General features: G+C 40.2%; 1 protein-coding gene across 14 annotated transcripts in view; it reads left to right on the top strand.

Annotated features, from left to right (window-relative positions):
- The window catches only part of LOC136980991 (POU domain protein 2-like), a 275556-nt gene that overhangs the window by 194634 nt on the left and 60556 nt on the right, over positions 1-20366 (top strand). The window contains exon 1 of one of the 14 annotated variants that reach the window (XM_067277206.1): positions 12429-12889. The exons of 11 other annotated variants lie outside the window; for them this stretch is intronic. In XM_067277206.1, coding sequence (XP_067133307.1) covers positions 12862-12889 — 28 coding nt within the window. In that variant the 5' untranslated portion in view covers positions 12429-12861. Of the gene's footprint in view, positions 1-12428; positions 12890-14832; positions 15189-20366 lie in introns of those variants that run through there. 2 more of the 14 variants (XM_067277193.1, XM_067277194.1) reach the window with 2 other exon arrangements.

Here is a 20366-nt window from a genome sequence, read left to right as displayed (position 1 = left end):
AAAAATTGACGTAATTATATCGCGTAACGGTTTTATAAATTATAATCTTATTTGAAAAGAATAGTTTCTTTGTGTTAAATAAAAATCTAGATTATCTCATAAACGTTTTAAAGGGGGAGGACATTTCTGATAAGCAACAAGCGAGTAACAAATAATTGTAGGTTGTATTTGCCTAAAGAGATTAACATGACAATGAAGACATATTAGTTCAGACAGCAGCCATTCAAATTGCTGAGCCGTAACTATACTGACCTGGCTATCTTTCCTTTTTTTTTTTTTTTTTTTTTTTTTCCCTCCTTTCCTTGGTTAAGTTCACCGGAAGCTATCCAAATTGAGCGTTTCAATACCATATTGTTGATAAATGTTTGTCAAGAAAGATAATAGTTGTTGTCTAGAGTAGATTCTCATGTTACGAATAATTGCTGCACTTCCACCGTAATAACACGACTGTTTATTTAAACAATGGATATCCAGACCAATAATATCGACAATAGTTAGCGTGACCGATGATGGCTCCTATTCAACAATATGCCATTTATGTATCTCTAAATGCTACGGCCAATCTGCTTAGACCTCCTCCGCATCATACTACAACCCCTCGTTTTAACGTGATAATGCACTCGATTTTGCATTAACGACAACGGGAAAGTGAATAAGTTAAACCGTAAACATTTCCTTCTTTTTTTTGGTTTTTTATTTATTTTTTCCGCGGGTCGAGGCTTTATTATTAAATAATTATACGTTCTGGAAAATAACGAACAAGAAACGAAGTGTTGTATCGAATTTCTTTCATTTCTGTGAAATTTGAACCGGAGGAAAATGTAGGAAAAGGAAAGTTGTGTCGTGGAGACAGAGAACTAGATTCGCAATTCTCTCTTATTTTTTTCTAGTTTTATTTTTCGTTTTGCCGTGATTTTTTTTTTTTTTCCTGGAGCCCATTCCATATAAATCCTCAGACACGGAGTGATTAGCGATTCTCGTATCTTCAATAATGTCTTCGCATAATTATATATAATTGCTTCAATAATGTTTTCGGATAAATGATAATTATCCATTTAATAGCCGCATAAACGAGTATTGCCGATATTAATTTCTTAAGCTTCATATAAAAGAAGAAGAAGAAAGTATCTTAAGTTTAATGTCAGAGAGTGGGACACAAATAATTGCGAATATTAACATAAATGAATAGGAGCGCCGAATTAACCGCGGCTCTTAATGGAAATGTTTGTAAATGAGTTTACACTAATCGATAAATATGAATTAATGATCAGATAATTAACTTTTAGATGATTCTTATAAATATGTAAAATTATAGCGATTTATCTAAAATTACCTATTTCATTTTTACCGCTCGGAATTAACGCCGGAGGAATGGTGGAGAATACTTAACCGTTGGCGGGCATGCAATTAAGAATAAAAGGTCTCAAAAGAAAATAAATCGGGCGGGGTTCGCTTCAACTTATTTCCTGCCACTTTCTTCTCCTCCCCTTACCGGCGATCCCGATAAATTAATGTCTCGTATTTAGTTTAATGCGGCATTTACAACTCCGACATCTCCGTTTTTTGTTAGTATAATAAGTTGCTAATATTCTATCGATTGTTTAAAAAAAAAAAAAAAAAGTACTTGTTGCCTTTTTGAAGGAGCCGGAAAGATATTCTAAATCCTAAAACGTTAAGATTTTACTGACATTTTTAATTGTTATACTGTTTGTGTGTTTGGAAATTATAGAAATATTTATGGGCGATTTCAATGGAATTTGCTTGCGCTTATTGTAAATAGAGAACGTTCGGTCCCTTTTTCAATAGGGCTTGTCTGTCCGAAGGATGAAGTTGGATGGGATATGGCAGCGACTCTGCCACTTCTCTTAGCTCTACTAGGAAAACACTAAGACACTTCACACTCTGCCATAAAAATTTTGCTTCAGAAACTGATTTTGTTTTGTTTTTTGTATTTTCCTTTTTTTCTTTTGGTGTGTGTTTGTGAGTGTTGCTTGGGTGCCTTTACCGTCTGTAAGTTCTTTTCTGTTATTCTTTCTTTAATACATATTTGCGTTACGTAACGTTCACGTAAGCTCGCGATATTAGAAAATTAATCATAAATATTTTAAATTATATACAGTATTACTAAAGTTTCAAGCCAATTCGTTATATTCTGATCATTATAAAAGTATAATGACAGTATAAATATGAAGATGGAAGAATATCTTTCTTCTGGAATATAATAATAAAATTGTGAGCCGTATAATATATTCAGTTTTAGAATTTAAAGTAAATCTCTTTATTAATTTCTCTCTTTGAACTCGAAAACTGTAAATTCCCATCGGATACTAATAAACGATGGAAACAAATTGAAAAATTTGGAGATATTTTGGATGGTACTTTTAAGTTTCAGTCAGATTGATAAAATATGAAGCGGTGTAGCAGGTTCGCTTTCCGGAATAGAAAACTAGTTTTTAGATTTATTTGCTAAAGGAATAGCATCGAAAATTGATAGTAGTGGAGCAATACGCGTAGAATATTATCCGACTGTACTGTAGACGTGTTTTTAATCTTTCTATAAATTCGAAATACACGTAAGAGAGATATAACGGAACGTTCACGCTCGATTGTAGAAGTCCTAGTCGATCTTTCTAACAGCCATTCTTATGAAAAAATGCCCAACCGATGATTTGCATCTTCGGCGAATAAAACGGAAGATAAGCATTGTGTTTTTATCATTTGCATGATAAAGCGTGCAAAGTGGCTCTATCTCCAAATAAATCTTCCAGGAATTTCAAAAGTAGGAATTCTCAAATTCTTTACGGTATTCTTTATCGTGTGGATGGCCGGTTATTGCCAAATAATCACGATATTTTGCTTGTTTTCGTATCTACCTAACTAAATGAATCTATTCCTCGTTACGTAAGAAGATAAATAAATAAAGAATAAATATGCAAATTATCATCGGCTAAATTTCATTATTGCTTATTTTATTCTTTAATCTACATCGTCCTATTTAATTAATTCATTTAAATTTGATTTTAATTAATTATTCTCCCGGGAGACAATTGTATTGTGCGAGAAACTCTCTTAATTTCACGTGTTGACGATAAAAATTTGTAGGAGGTTTAGCAAAAAACGTAGCCTAGCAACAAAAGAAAAGTTCAAAATTCGATGAGCATTGTCTGTCCACCTATTGATTACTGCCTCTTCGGCCAGTTTAGAGTGGAACAGAAGATATGAAATTTTTGGAAAGGAACCCGGGTCTATATTGCGTTATTGCAACGCCGACAGCGGCTCTCCACTGATCTATGCCATGGCTTTTAATTTTAACGCCGTCTTCCTTGTCATTTTCATACGTTTTTCTGACACCGTTGTCGTTTCTCTCTGTTTTTTTTATTTCTCGTTTGGATACAAACAATTCCTCTAAATTACTTTTTATAATATAAATCGTAACGGTTACTGGAGACGTATGGTGAGATATAAATAGAAAATCTTGTTAAAAAATAATATTTTTTGCTTATTCTCTGGAGTGAAAAGCATTGTACTACAGGGCTATAGGTCGGATCAATATGGCTGAACTTGAATTTGTGACTGACTGAGGTAGTTGCAGTGTTTACTCATTTTTAACGTTGCTCCCTCTCGAGTTAGAAACGGACGTGGTTCGTTATCTCTAATTGTATAAATTGTCCTCCTCTATCGAATCTAAATGTCGATACGCATAACTAAAAAGTCGACGAAAGAAATAATTTCAATCTCTTTGAAAATTTCTTTTTTGTTCTTTAGCGCTCGGGCGGTAAAATATTTTTTAAGAAATAATTAATTAACGAGTGATTATAATCTGCATACTAATGAGCGCCACGTATTTGAATACGGAAAGAGGAGACGAAGTTTGGTGGCATAAGCATAGTTGGATGTAGTCGTCGGTGTTTTTAAACATCTTTCCGATTTCATCAAACATTAATGTGTTACTCGGAACAACTCAGAAGAGAAATGAAAAGCCAACAGCTTCGACTTAAGAGGTTTTTACTTCACTCGATGGAATAACATTAATAAATAACCGATGTGCTTTAGTTTGGTCCCACCGTCGTCCCTGCTAAGTGCACCGAACTAAAACATAATATTTTCATGCGATTTCTCGGAACGTTCACATAATGTTGACTAGAGAACATTTCCGAGAAATTCTCGGTAGATTAGTTACCAATCGTTCATTAGTTCTATTATAATGAGAGGAAGAAAGGTGGGGAAACACGCGACGAGTCGTCCGACAATCGTCAGACTTGTTTTTTTTATTTGTATATTCCTGGTCGGTATAAGCTCTTCGTCATCTTTACTGGAGCATGTCAAATGGACAGTCCTTCAGAAATATCTATTTCCACTCGGAGTACATTCCAGAGATGTTTCGTCCACTTTTTCTAAAAGACAATCCATTCGATCATCAGAACTGGAACTACTTACGGATAAGATCTGAATTGAGGAAGATCACAGAATATATTCTGAAAGTAGGATGCTGTAAGAGAGCCGCTAGATGTCTAGCAGGCAAGAAAAGAGAGAGAGAGAAAGGTGAAGACCTCCGTATCTGTCCAGGGGGTCTTGTCCGTGTCATTACAGACGCTGGTGATGGATGGACAGATTCCGATGATAAGTACCTTTGTGCCCGGCGTACTCTAGGTGACAGTCACCGGTCAGAATGCTGTCGGGGTTAATAGGGACGGATTGATAGACACAGGCCAGGGCGGTCACCTACAGGTCACGGCTCCAGCTTTGCCATAACTAAAGCTGTTTTCCTTTCCTCTACCGACTCGGGAAAACTTAACCGGGATAATAAAATAATCTATATTTATTCCGACAGCAATTATTTTCTTCCAAATAGCCTACATATTTTTTCTATCTAGTATTTCGTTGCCTCTTCGTCCTTTATTTTTTTTTTTATTTTAAATTTCTCAAATTATTTCGCCATTTATTTATATTATATTATTTATATATTATATTTGAATATATTAAGTCGTTAAAGCCATTTTCGAAGAAAATATCGGATAGAGATTTTCTGTTTTGTTTTTATTTGTTTTGTAAGTCCGTCAATTTTGCATACTCCCCATTCGGTCTGTGTGAGAAGACGGTATTTTTATTTGTAGAAAATTTCTTCGCTTCTCTTTTATTTATCGATTGAAATTTTTAATTAAATAACGATCTTTTGATTTTTAAAATGTTTCTTAATTGGGGCTCGTTTCGAGAATGAAACGTCGGGATTTTAGTTTCGTGTAAGATGTACGGTCGTAGACGCGTGCATCAATTCCAGTCAAGTACATAAGGAGAGTGAAGATAATTAAGGATAAAGGGGACTGGCTTGTCCATTAGGCGATCTTCCTGTTTTGCTACCTCGTCGTACATGTGTGTCACGGGGCCAGAGAATGCGATCTCCCGTATTAATGACAATCTGACGTGACTTTTATCCACCCCGGGGTTCAAAGGGGATATCACGTGCCGTCGGCCCTTCTTTCCGGCCGTGACGTGGACCGATTGGAAAAAATATCCCCTTAGTGTCGGATACACGCGCTAAATGAACAATCGTGCAACTAAAGCCGATCTACGTTCTTACCGAAACGTCGAGTAGAGTTAGCGATGTTTTAGTGTAACGCTTTGGTCGTTATGAATAAATGGAGACGTCCGAGCTCGGTGTGTACTTAAGAGACGCTTCGGTGTTTCCCCGAAGTATTCTACGTCTTCGTTCGTGTCAGGTTTTCACGCCGGTCACCTGCTCGGCTCGGGGTATTGACGTTCGCCATAGCTGCAGCGGCTTGGCCTGGCCGTCTCTGTCGGCATTCAGCCTTCTAGCTTTTTTTTTCTTTTTTTTCCTTCTTCTTTTCTACCTCCTCCTCCTCCTTCCCTCCTCTGCCCACGTTCTATACTCCCCGGCTATATTGATTTTAGAAATGCCACTTCTCTCTATAGATAGCCGGAGGACTTTTAGGTCACACACTGTACTGTCGGGTCACTTGCTGACCTGGCTCTGTTCCCTTACACACACTGCTACGTAATTGTAGTCTGTTTCATTTTCTGCACTTTTGATCTATTTACGTAGGATTCCTGGTAATTTTGCTTCACTACCTTTCCTCTTTAAAGACTGAATTCGACTTTGATTCAATTATTTTCCTCCGTACGTAACACACCTTTAAAACTCTGTAGGAGATATAATTGCGAAAATATATTTTGTTTTTTGTAATTTTTGACCTTTCCAGCAACAGAATTACATCCGTATATATTTTAATCTATTTTTAGAAATCGTTAGGATTTAATTTCCGTTCTGAAAGCTGAAAGATTTTCATTTTGACTGAATTATTGTTGCATCTTCCGTTTTCCCTTTTAGGTTCGTAAGTGGATATTTAAAAAAAATCAATCTTATCTTCGATAAATAAAATAATAATAACGTTAATAGTCGACTTCCTATTTTTCTTTTGTATTTATAAAACTTATTTCTTCTAGTCGTCCACATCTAATTATCCGTATCGAAGAGAGTGTAAAGTAGAAGTCATTATATAGGGAAAGAAAGGTTCGAAGAAACGTTTAACCCGACTGGTCAATATTGACTGTATTATTATTACCTAGAAGAAAACGGTGTAGCAATGTAACGGGATCTAATGACCTACTGTCAATCGATAGGATCATATTTCAACATTGTTCCAAGGTGAGGTCTTGGCCACCATACACTCTATTGTTTCTCGTGTCTTTCTCCTCCCGCTATTTATCGTCGTTATGGAAATTTTCTAATCTCACCTAATTTTACTCGTCCGAAATTCTTTTCGCTTTAATTTTTGATCTTGTGTGTGCTCGAGTATTTTTAATAAAATGTTTAGAAGGGCCAGGCTACTTACCGAAGAAAAGTGGGAAGAGAAAAACGTAACATCTTTCCATATATCTTCGGCAGAGAGGTTTCTTAGAAGAGAGAAAATACTCCGGTTCAAATCTTATTCTCTAGTATATATATTTTCCGCTAGGGGTTAAAATAGCAGTTGTCCACTGTGCAGCTTTCTGTAACCCGCAGTGTTTCACAATTGGTCTTCTAATCGATATTTTCTTCCCAGTTTCTCTCGAAAGTATCCTAGTAGCCATATTGTTTTATCTTGGCCAACTCAGCCCGTGCTGTGGTCCTCTTCCCTCGAGACTCTAGTTTTCCCTCTCGTCCCCCATAGGACTTAGGTAATTTAGTTATAGGCAGTTAAATCTTTCTTATACCACCAGCAACTTTAAAATCCTCAAACGGGGAGTTGTTCATTGGATACAATGGCATTCGACACGTTATCGGTCACCCAAAAATAAATTCGGATTATTTCATTTTTCGTAATGGACTGTAATCCACTTATAGGGTTAAAATAAAGAATATTTTTTTACGGTGAATTCGTTTAATCACTTTTAATATTTAAATTCCTTTTATTGCGAAGAAGAAGCTGTCGGTCGAGGGAGACGAAAGGTCGAAGAGGTGGAGCGCACGATGTTTAACAGTGGCTTTTAAACAATTGTTGCGGTGTCTTTTGTAGTGACTGGAACAATTTCAGTTAGATCACGTCGTTACACAATGAAGTGAAAGTCAGAAGACATCTCTCAAGTCTTTGTCCCAAGTCTCCGTCCGGGTGGCCGGCCAACATTGGCAGTCGAACGTGGAGCGATTTAAAACGAGAAACGACATAAAACACCGTAGAAAGAACGTTAGACAACGTGCAGTATCGAACGACCCACGTGGACACGTGGCGTGGACCACTCGGGGAATTTTTAAAACGTCACAAATCGGAATTTATTAGGCAGTCACGAGATGGAGCGTGTCGGTCGTCCCCCCCACACTATTAGATTTTTCATTGGCGTGTCACATTTTCGACCGGGTTGCCGGTGAAATTTAAATCCCTTCTTCTTTTTCCCCTTCGTGTTTATTGTCTTTTCTGTCGGAAACTTCTCGGGAGGTGGAATATTTCAATAAATAAGAAGCCCGGGACCGATTTCTATTCCCCCCTTCTTATTCGGGATATTATTCTTCCAAAGACGAAAATACTTTCCTCGGATCGAACATTCAGATTTGGTCCGGGGGTGGCGGGTGGAAGATTCCTTTTGCCACCCGCTGCGTCCGCTCACCGACGTCGTTACCCGTCATTACACGAAACAAAATGGAGAATGGACTATCGGCACCGATGCACGAACGAACGAAAAAAAAGGGTCTATTTACCGAGAATGCGGAACATGTAATATTCTATTGAATATACGGACTGGGTCTTTTTCTGCGGCACGATAACGAAGGAAAAGACTTCTGACAATAGTTCCGTATTTGCTCAGAGCTTTCTAATTGGCCATTCCATTCAGCAAAGTCCACATACGGTCGTCTATCGCGTGTCGTGACCGCAGAATTACACATCTCATGCATGATGTTGTCATGACGGACCGGAATATTCCTTCTTTGTTTACTTACGTTTATGGAAAAGGGGATATTGTAGTCTTCCTCGATTGATTGCCTTTTGATGTTTTCGGCGCAGCAGAAAGAGAAAACTGGGAAAAATATAAAGTTTTTCACGGTCGGCTGCACGGAAGCGGATCACCCCCTGTATTTTTCGTCCGCTCGTTCTCCCGATGATTATTATAATCGAGAATCCGGAGTCGTTCTTCTCGCTCGCGCCTGACAGCCACTTTTTCCTAGCGGCAGACTACCAATCTAGATAGGTTCGGTCCTAACTGTAATAGTAGCTTGAGTCCGAAAAATGGTCTGGCGGACGTAATTGAGTCATAGGAAGGCGACTGTCGATACCAAAAGCCTTGTCTGGCTTTTTTTTCGCATTTTCCTTGATCTGGCTATAATATGGATTTGCCATTTTTTCTTCTTCTTTTTTTTCTCCTCCGCTCGTTCTGGCGTTCGTCTACCTCTATCGAGTGCCAACCCAAGTGTGGAGTGTGTAGGCCGGCGCGAATGCCACAGGTATGTCATTTGTAAACAACGAAAGAATTAAAGTTTTGTTGGATTATCGATAGAATTTATTACGCTATCGTTTCGGTGGAGACAGACAGCTTGTCTCGTTGCCGATGGTACTTGAAGCATTGGCAGAGTGCTCCCTCTCTAATCGATACACTTTTTGGCGAATACTGCTTAGCAAATACCCTCCCCCACCGGTTTTATTTCGTGTGTCAACACTACCGCTGGAAACTGCTCTTAGCCTTTCGTGTAAATCTTTCGCATCTATTGTACATCGAACACTTAACACGCAATATGTAGGTACGTGATGACACGATGGGACATTAGCGGCGGCACGTAATCCGAACGGCGAATTCCTCCTCCCCATTGTTGTCGGAGTATTGCGAGAAACCATAAACATCAGACTGGTTTCTCTCCAGAAACGTCCATTCTTAGCCCGGCACCGTTTCTTCCTTCTGTCCAATCTCCGCCAACAAAAGAACTTTGGTTCCTCGGGGAAATATCTGGCGAAACAAGCGAGTACATTTGACTTCACATGGGAGCGGGAATGACGAGAAAATGAGAGAGACCGCCGTAATTTCTAGCAGAAACCGTTTGTTTTGTAGCAGAGCGGGCAGTTTCGTTGGATGTCTTGTAAATTCAATTCACCGCCCCACTTTGCCACCCAAATAGAAAGACAAAAGAGCAACAGTTGTTACGGCTAGTAGCCAAATCACTCTCCGGTGGACAATTACGGCTAAACCAATAGTGTCTAGTCTAACGACGACGCAGAGTGCGGACAAATAGACCCGGCCATCCCAATTAGTCCGTTAGCGCCGTGTACTCGGACGAGATACCAATTCGCCGCTTGTTTTATAGTCGGAGTTCTTCTCGCTTCCTAATCTTGACCCCGGGCAATTAGTTATCATCTCGATCCTCCATCTAGTAATTACTCCCGTCTTAAAGGCGTTTAAAGACACTCGGCCGTAAATTATTATTAGTTTTTTTCCTTTTGCGACGCGCACCGAACTTGCAGAAAATAGTAAAAGCTCGGGGCAAAAAGTATTGGTATTTGTACGTCTACAGACACAACAGGTGATCAATACACACACACACCTGATCGCGTGAGCTGAGTAATTACACAGCTTGTCAGAGAAACGATTAGCCACACATCCTGTGACCTCTCTCTTTCTTTCTCTCTGTGTGTGTCCGTCACTCTCCAATCGTCTTTCTTTATTTCCGTATCGTGTAGCCCACGGTCTCTCTCGCTAGTAATATTCCTATTCCTATAACAATTATTTTATTTTATTCTTTCCGAATTAAATTCTTAATCATTTTATATTTTTCTACACAGTCGCAACCGTGATTTCCTCCCTTTCCTTTTCCGAAATCCGTTTTCGTACAAGGGCACGTGATGTTTCCGGTCTCCCTTGTAATCCCCTGGGTTGCTCTTCCCCTCTGCCATTCATTCTTTCCGCATTCGAAAAGACAAGCCGGTGCCCAGAAACGCTGTTGGCGCCCTACAAGTTTTTTTTTTTTTTTTTTCCTTTTCTCTTTCTAACTTAAAGCTAATCTTCCAGATAATAGATTGCAGTTTGATGTCCTTTTGCGTTAACTCGAAACCGTCCTGGTTGTAAAACGTGCCGCTATTGGTTAAACGGTGGGGCCGTTTTAATTGAAATATTAATTCGATAGGTGTGACGGGTCACGGTATAGTTTTTATCGATCGCGGTCGTTTCATTTTGTTTCATTGACGGATTTACATGTGGTCAATGGATGTTATCGAGCCGCTTCTGTCATTTAGTCAATGGAGAAGTCAATAGCGATTGGACGGCGTTCTTTACGTAACTGTCCACGCGCACTAATGACCTCACCTGTCATCGTGTGACTTGTCCGTCAATCGAGTGGCATTCATTATCCACACGATATCCAATATTTTCGGCCGTAACCCCGCACAGATTGAAAACTTTTTTGCTCCGCAGGTATGCATTTTACTTCCTTTCGCGACTGCTCTTAAAATTAAAATCTTGGCTCCAACGGTGGGGGGTGCGGGTGGGGGAAACGCCTTCGATGTGTGAACCATTCTGTTCGTTCGCTCGTAAATTGAAAAGAGAAAGAAAAGAGGGAGTAACAATGCAATAAGAATGTTTTCTTTTTAATAAAAATTGAGAGTTGATTATTAAAACGAGAGAAGAGAGCGCGTGTTGTGTGATGTAATAGAGATGAGGATTTACTAGTAAAAACGATTGTTTCCACAACTTTGTCAGATCTATCAGCTAGCTTGTGTTTCGCTTCCGTGCAATCCGGACACACGGGTTATCGATTTTCTTTTTCACTGCAAAATTTTCAGCTGCAAAGGTCGTTCGGTATGTTCCGCCGCATCTCAATGGACGCTCCTTTCGGAAATTTCTTGTGGCTGAAAGGAAATTGTGCCGTTTCGGGAAGGTTCTCTCCGAGTCGTCATATCATTCATCGTGCATTGCACCTTCAGATAGCATGGGTCCAGTCGAATATTACCGATGGATATCATTTTTTAAAGTATTGCCACATATATAAAATGAAATTTTTAGACTCTCCACTAAATCCTCTTCCACTTTCTCTTAATGACGATTCCCTAACTAGAATTTTCTGTTTTTATTATTTGAATCTTCCCCATTTCTAGTACTCCTGTTATTGGCAGGAGGGATCCTATAGTTTACAGAAACGTGATGTACCTTGTGTATCCCAGTCTTTCGACTTGTATTATAAATGAGGCAGCGAGGGACCGCAAGTGACCAGCGCCAACCTAATCCCCCGATGGTGAGTCATCGCCTCTCTCTACCTCCGATACTTCTCTTCTCCCAAAGCCTAATTATCTATCGCTCTGCAGATTTTCTTGCATACTTATTTCCTCCGAATGCTTCTTAACTAGATTAGACTGATTTGTTCCGCTGCCCAATCTCTCCGATGCTTTTTTAAAATCCCCATTTAATTTCTAGATGACCGAGATTCTGATTCTCTTCAATTAAGTTAACTTATCGTATGGATAAAATTGCGTAAATACGTTGTCGAATGATCTTATGCGATACGGAATTTCGTTTTCCTCTCTTTTAGTATCGGAAATATAGTAAAACGTGCATAAAATTTGACAGTAAAAATAGAAGATATCAGGGAAGTCCCCAGGTCCTTTCTATCTGGAGAGAGAAAGAGAGAGAGAGAGAGAGATGAGAGGGAACAGAAGTCCAGGAATTAATGTATCGATCGCTTCGATGCCCCGTCACTAGCGAAGATAGAGAAAGCAGTATGTTGTTTAGCCAAAATTTCACACGGCTATGTGCAAGGTAAGGCCGAGACCCGCAGGCTGTATAGCACGAATACACAAACCAGGACAGAGAGACAGGGGAAAAATCCTTCCCCTGACTAGCATAATGAGGGTGAGCGTGCTGTGCCGCCGGCTGTTGAGATGCCGCCGCCGCCGCTGCTGCTGCCCTCTCTCTCCTCACTCGCTGGCACTGCTAAGCCAGCGCGCCTAGCAGTGAAGTGGCTTTAGCTGGGGAACGGAGCGAGCCGTCTCAGTCGTGGCTCTACCACCCCGCCGGTCGGACCTGGGTGCGAGGACTGTATACACGCAGGACTTGCCTCGCCAGGCAGGCAAGATGTGATGCCGTGAGTCCATCACCCATCACGTTACCACACTAACTACAACCTACCTCAGTGATTGTTGCCTTCAACACTTAAAGTTCCTAAAGCATTTTTGACTGGCACGCCGTTGTGTGTCGGTCGACCAAATATACTACTACCTATCCGGCCTGTATTCTTCGTTAGCCTAACTTTACGATATTCACACGAACGTTACATGTGTGTGACATGACGACAGGACTAGTGGACACATCTCGCTGGTAAGACGACAGAGACTACGGGGGACCAAGCGATGTTAACCTTGTGACTGCCAGTCCACCACCATTCCTGCTGCCTCCATGTTGAGCCTGGAGTTTCTCAGCTCAGGTACGGAATAGCAGTTTTAGTTTTCGCGTCGCGACGGCTTTTCTTCCGTCCGTCTCCAGCCGGGGACGTTGCCCGTAAAATTTCCCCGCTCGGCCGTTACGCGCTTTCAGGCTTTCGACAGAGGATACGAGATGCGGTGTCACGACCTTTATGCCGAAAGGATCCACGCTTTACGTCCGGTCGTCTAACGTCTGGATTGAAACGGTGACGCCGACGAGTCTGTCGGTCTTTCCTCCTCTATTTTCTCCCATCTACATAATGTCAGGCTCAGCTGATAGCTCCGTTACTCGGCCGAGCAGTCGCCACTCCGATTTGAATGGATACAGAATGTGGTCTGACATTCCGCCTAGATAAAGACGGCCATGAAGAGTCGTCCGCACTCGGCCCGCCGTTCACCCGCTTCCCTCGGCGGTGATCTTTAACACCTCTTTTGTGACGCGACGGTCGACACCCCCGTATTCAAATTAGCGGCTCCCCCCGAACGGACCTCTCCGTCCACCTTAACGGATTCGTTCTCGTCTACCACTCCCAACGATTATTTTATTTGGATTAAGTAATGAATTTTCTGCCGGACGTACTTTAATCTCGTAGTTTCTCTCGAGATTTTAGCGGTTTCCTCTTTTCGTTTGGACAGTCTTCCTCCTCCCACGCTTTAAAGCGTGGACGTAAAAGTCGTCGATAATTTATTCTAAGCGAAGTTAGTCATCGAATGTATAAATAATTGGAAGAGAGTAATTAGATAGCGGGGAGCTTCGGAGAGAGAGAGAAAAGACACAGGCGTCTATGCAGAGACTCGGCCTAAGTCGTGGACGAGGTTAATCTGCAAACAGCGGTCGGCAATATTGATTAGGCCTAGCTGTCATTGGCAGTGTCGGCACGATGTGTCTGGAGGTAACAGTGCGGAAAGCAGATATAGGGACTAAACCCTCTCTCCGTCCGTGCCCTGCTACAAGGGAGATGTTGACGTTAAGCCTACAGCAGTTGTTTATTTAGTTTCGCCGCAACTTCTCATTCGTCTCACGTCTTTTATTTTAACTAACTGACTTTCGAACTTTCTCCATTGATTGCTGAATGTTAACTATCTTCTCTGTATGGGAATGATGCCATAGTCCGTTGGCTCTCTCGATCTGGCGTCGATGCAAGAAGCGTGGCGTTGGCCCTAACAAAGAAAACCTCTATCTTTTTAAGACTCGGACATTTAAAGTGGATTAGTGTCGGCTCGGTCCCTGTTCCTCCTATAGTTTTTCTGTCCCACAATTCCTGGACGGCTTAGCTCCTCTTCTGAAGACATTTCCGTCCCCGTCTTATTCCAAACAAATCCTTAAAAAAATAAAAAATTTAAAAATTCTCCGAGAAATTTCCGGATGTAATTCCATTTCCTGGGGAAATCGTCATATAATAATTATATTATCGTTTTGCCTTATTTTTGCGTTTTGAGCCGGAGGATATTTTAAATTCGAAAACGAAAACAAAACGCCAATGACGTCGGATGGTAACGAGAAGCGCCGCTTATTGCGAAGAGGAATATGCCGATAAATAGGTCCATCTCGGCCTATTTGTCGGGGAGGAGACTATTGCGCGACTACAGCAATTCAAGGACGATGGACCAGCTGGTGTCTGTCAAATCGTTGGTCAGCGGTACCCTCCCGGCCGGGCCCCGTCGTAATATTAACGGCGGTCGACGGCAACATTCCACCACTTTTTATGGCTCAATTAAATTATTAAATTATCGTCATCCCCAGGGTGTGGTGACCGGGTCCATTCCACCTCCGGCTCTCCCCCTACCGCGGCACGAGATGCTGACGAGTCATCTAGGGCCGAGAAGTCTTTAACCTGTGATTTTATTTATCTATTTATGAAAGCGCCGCCTAAAACGTCCGTATCGTCGGACGTACTAATTTGCTGCCATCTAACTTGGCGCTTTTTTATTTTCTTAGTCCCTCCCATCCCGTTGGTCCACCGGTTTTAATTACCACGGCGTGTGCGCGACGTCTCGCTCGCGTCGCGTCGCTTTCCTACAAACCATTAAGAATTCCGACTCCGACGTTATTATACAACTTTGGTTATGTGTTTGTATAGTATTTGGAAAACAGGCCGATGAACCGATGAACCAACCAGATAACAGAGGTACAAACAAGGAGCACGGACTGAATGCGTCGCGCTTTTGTGATTTCGCGTGCAGCCCACGCATGGGAGCTCTTCGTCTCGGATTGTCCCTTGGTCGTACGAATAACCTCACTCTGCATAATTGGTATATGGTGTAATCTGTTTGGCATGCATCTTTTCGAAGCCACAAACTGTAAGTAGCTTTAAATGTCCGTTAAAATGACTGATAGATCCATTTGTAGGTCGATTCTCTGCCACCGACTTAGTCGTAAAAATCCCTAATTGCTTTTTATTTAATCGGTGATCGAATTCGAAAGCGGTAGACTGTTCCCCCCCATAGGTCGAACCTAGGACACATCCGTCCGGTGTAAACAAATAGTCGTCTTCCCGCCCTTCTCACCTGTGTGCCGGGTGACAGTTGGCGATTCATTGATAAAATAGGTTGAGGGTAACCCGAGGTAGATGAAAAAGGGGTCGAATTTGCCACGTTTACTTCTTAACCCTGTACATTCCTCCTCGTTTTGAAATGAGTAATTTTGCGCTTCGATTAGAAACGCCGGTGGTTGGTCGAATATTGTTCCACTCCACGGATTTATTGCTTTAATCGTAATTTACGATCGATAATAATTTAGATATTTTCAATATAAAGTAATACATATTTTACGGAATTCGTCACTGTAAGAAACGCGATATTTTCCTCATATAAAAGTGAAAAAAAAATCCACGAAAAATTTCTTCGTTATCTTTGATATTTCGCAAAACATTTTTTTTTTTTAAGAGAAAAGGCAAGAAGATTGCGAAAGATCCGCTCTAATTTAATATCCCGGCGGAATTTTCATTTATTCTTTTTATATTCGTTTATCATTCGAGATTCCTTATTGGCCTAATAAAAAGGAACTGGGACGAGAAGCAAAGTTTCAAGTGCAACTGGAGTCGTGACGCAACGTCAGACATTATTATAAACAGAAGGAAAAAAAAAATGTAGGGAATCAAGTTTGTGAGCTCGGACGTAATATTCAATTCTTGACGTTTGCCGACGGTCAAAACATTAATCATCACCTACTGCGCCGTTGTGAGGCCTCGCAGGAGTGCAACATCTTCTTTCGAAAATTAGCCTTACAAAAATATAACGGTTCTTCGCAAGTTCGTCTCGACGTTTGACTTTCTTGCTGTTTGTTATTTTTCTTTTTATATATTTTCAAAAATTCGTTTAAATATTAATTTTTCTTTCGATATCAAACCTCGAAGTGCGAATGATTAATCGGTATCAGTTGTTGACTGAATAATACGGATGAATAATGCCACTTGGAATTCAGATACAATTTTCTTATCGTTTTGCAGACTTTTATACGCTTTGAGAATAGACCGAAGTCTTTTCGTTCGTTAGAACGTTGACCAAAGGTAAATAGATAGGAAAGACCCAACGTTGGCATCTTGGTTTAAAACGCCAAAATTTACAAAGATGCCAAATTTCGGAAACGAGAACGGAAGGTCGATTTTAATGTATAACCTTATCAAATTAATAGGCAGAACTTTGATCCATTCCCCTAGCTGGCCTCAAGAAAAATATTCTATTGTTCGAAGTTTACTAATCGTCGATCAGCTTGTTTTCTATTAAAAATTAAGTTTATTTATTTCTGGCAAATTCTCCCCCCTTAGCCACCCCGAATGATTTATATTCCCCGATATCGAGTCGGGCTCCGTCCAGGCTGCAAGGCCTGATGCACGACTTCCTAATTTTCAATATAAACGGAAGGTCGATTAATTTACTTTTCTGTTCTGTTCGATTTAGAAAAACCGTTCGCCGGTTGCCTCTTCCTTTCCATTTACGTTATTACGTAGCCAGCATAAAGAGCTAATAGGCCAAAAAACCAAAAAATAAGTAAAAAATTCGGCATCGTCGCCAGGTGGTAACCCCGCGTTAAAATGTTTCGAGCCGAGAAGTCTCGGAAGTTTTTCCAGTTTTATTATATAGCTGCAGCAAAATTTATCAGAAACGACAGGGAAATTGATGGAAGACTAATTTTATATTGTGTAGGAGAAGACCGGTAACCGAATTTACTAGACATATTGCGCCGAGTAAACACGGACCCGAGTCCAGTGGAACCGTTGAAAATTTAAAGGGCCTAAAATTTTACGACCGGTCCGGCGGCTCCCGGTTCTGTTTCTCCACCCTGGCCTTTAGCGTATAGGGCCGGAATAAAATTGCAAAACCGCTAGAAATTATCATTTATGAAATTTAAAAATGTAAATAGAAAGCCAGGCCAAAAAAAGAAAAAGGGGAAAAATTCTTCGAAAAGGGCATTTAGAGGTCATTTCTGCAAATGGAGATTTAATTATCTGGTATCCAACGTTCGGAAGCGTTTTATCTGCCTAGCTAATGCACGGTAAGCGTGTTTAGAATTTATTTTTTCGCTTAGATAAATAGTTATTCGCGTTTGGATACCGGCAAATGACTAATTTAAAAGATTCCGGACACGAATTTAGATTTGCTCTTCGAATATTTTCGGTTATCCTCTCTCTTTAATTGGTTCCTTATCGTGAAACGACGAGTAAGTGTCGGTTTATCTCGGTAGAATTCCACGTCGGTTATCCTATATTTACATTTTAAATTTCAAATTTGAATTCGTCTTACTTGCAAATCGCCTTTTGCCGAATTTATTTCGTAACTTTGGAATCTAGCAACCAAACTTTCCTTATTAGTTTATGTATTGCGTGGCTTAAAACGCGTTAACTATTAGGCTAATTAATTTCGTGGGTAAGCCGTAAGCGGATATGAAACCGTAATTTTCAGATAAGGGAATTTAAAAAGTGCACCAACCAAAAATTTGCTATTTTATGTAATCGTTTGGAATTTTGCGTATTTGTTTACGGTTCCGAATAGGAATACTCTATCATTGAAATCTGCAAACTTTAGTTGTTTATGGTTCTGACCCCACAATTTGTTTTATCGCCGTTTGAGAGCCGATTAAAAAATATATATATATATATATGAGCCGTTATCGACGTTTTTCATTGGCAGAATTCAACTTAATAATTTACTTTTTAATATTTCAATTATAATTCGTGGGTTAATTCGTCTCCAGACAGATACTAATATTGTTTCTAGAAGTGATTTGGAATCTTCTCTGATTTGTAAAATGCAAAATGTAGTAAGATTAATTTACGTTAAGTACAATCTTTTTAAAAACACGTTGGATAATCGACGTAACTTAAAGATTCTGGTGGAGAAGAAAAAGTAAAGTGAATTGCCAAGAGAACGTACGAGCTTTTGGTGGAACGAGCGTTATAGTAATGTTGTAGGAGGTTTCCATTTTGGAGATATCTCGATCGGTCGTCGGTGATCCGGATAGAAAACAAAGAATGTATCCTGGGCGAGAAGATCTAGTCGTCTGGCCGTGTAAAAAGTTTTAAATACCGTGGTCGGAAAGCAGATGGAAGAGAGGAAAATGTTTCCGGAGAAGGATGGGAGAGGAGGTGGTGCATCCACTTTCTGTAATAGCTGCAGCCGCATCCATCTCTGGCAGGACCGGAGCTGGACGCTACAATCAGTCACTAGGTGTCATGAATAGTGCAAACTGGCCGTGTTTGAAAACGTCGAATGGGAGGATTTCCTTTTTTTTTATTTCCTTCTCTATGTCTGTCGTAAAGGAACGCTCCATCCACCAAATGCGTCTTTTCCTCTTTTTAAAACTCTTCGACAAATTAAACAATTTCTTCCTTGTCGACTTTTCTCCCTTTACCTTTTTCCTTTTCTTTTTTTCTTTTTTTTTTTTAAATCGGAAGGAGCGTTAATTTTCCCGACGATATCTAAATAACGACAAACGGCGTGGAATGGCTACTGCGTGCCTGGCGATCACGAAGGGCGACGTGGGAAAAAAAGAAAGGACCTGTCTCGAGGGTACATTTAATTAACGGCGTTTATCCAGATCGTCTCGAAGGCCTGTGGCTTCTCTCTCTCTCTCTTCTCTTCTTTCTTCCTTCCGTTCGCGTACTGCTAACGCCATCTACCGACCTGTATCATAAACAATCGCGACTTCCATCTCTCTCTCCATCCACCCTCTTGCTTCTACCTTTATTAAAGAAGATGTTCGCTCCCTTCTTGAATACATTTCGGTTCGTTTTGTTGGCTCTCCTCAGCTTTAAGTTTGCATTCTCCTGAGCTTATTTAACTTTTCCAATGCTTACGCATTCTTAAAAATTTATAATGTACTCGAGTGACAAAAATAAATCGTTTTCTGAAGATTACGAGGAAAAGAATTTCATTTCTTATCGTCCCGTGGATCTCTTCGGTTTATTTTGTGATTAATCAAAAGATTAAACTAAATTTACGGCGAATTAAGGACGGAATTTTGCATGTATGATATATAACAAATAAATAAGATGTGAACATTTTTCAAATTTTACTCGAAAAATAAATTTTTGGCTTAAAAAACAGCTGTTTAAAAAATGCTGTTTGTTATAAATAGTAATAGGTACATTATATAATTTCCTCTTATTCACCTGTGGAATATTTCATCGAGACTTTCGTGCACCCCGCATAGCAATTGGAAAAATAGGCATTGTCAGTGTGCGAGAATTAATTATGTGACGTTTTTATTCGTAGAGCAAAACACAATAGGAGTTTATAGAGCGAACGACTTAAATTGCCAAATTAGAATAGGTGCAGATAAAGAAGATTGCTTTTCTCTGTCTTCCTCTTGGAACTTGTTTGTCTCGAAGATCATATTCTAGCGGATGATCACTTCTGTACCATTGCAGAGAGAACTTTACGATCTTCAGACTTATCACTTTTTGAAAGGTTTGTAGTTTTACAGTCACTACCGTTCATGGTTCTTTTGTCTCAATAGCCCGGTTTGATCACTCTTCAATAAGTCGTTAACATTTTAAGGAGGCTTACAGGAAACCCGTTAGCGCTATCTGCCGATTCCACTCTTTATTATCCTTCGACATTTTCTATCTCCGATACCACTAATTAGGCAATGTTAAAAACTTCCAACGGACTCTTTATTCTTTTTTTTTAAGTCTTCTCTGCCGTGGTATTCGATTCCGAATCTTATCTTTCCACCAGTCCACATCTGTGTTGGGTAATCGAATCTTCCTCCGAAGAGTAACGTTAATAGCGAATCCACTTATCTATTCATTGAGTAATTATCAGTTTTGCTAGACAATTATTAGTAATTTGTTGCTCGATTGTTTCTGGTCATTTCTTATTAACGAGGCCTAACCGGAGAATAAAAGTCGCCATTTTGGCATAGATAAAGGCAACGAATTCCGCTATTTAGCGCTATAAAAGCCACGGCGTTATTTTCGCGCCATTATAAATGGCAGCTTTCACCCTTTTTCCGACGTATCCGAGGAAGAAGTATGG

This window comes from Centruroides vittatus, unplaced genomic scaffold (assembly GCF_030686945.1).
Source record: "Centruroides vittatus isolate TY-2023 unplaced genomic scaffold, ASM3068694v2 contig_738, whole genome shotgun sequence".
In the NCBI taxonomy this organism is placed as follows: Eukaryota; Metazoa; Arthropoda; class Arachnida; order Scorpiones; family Buthidae; genus Centruroides; species Centruroides vittatus.
Note: the sequence above shows the minus strand (reverse complement) of the source record. Positions and strands in the feature narration are given on the sequence as shown.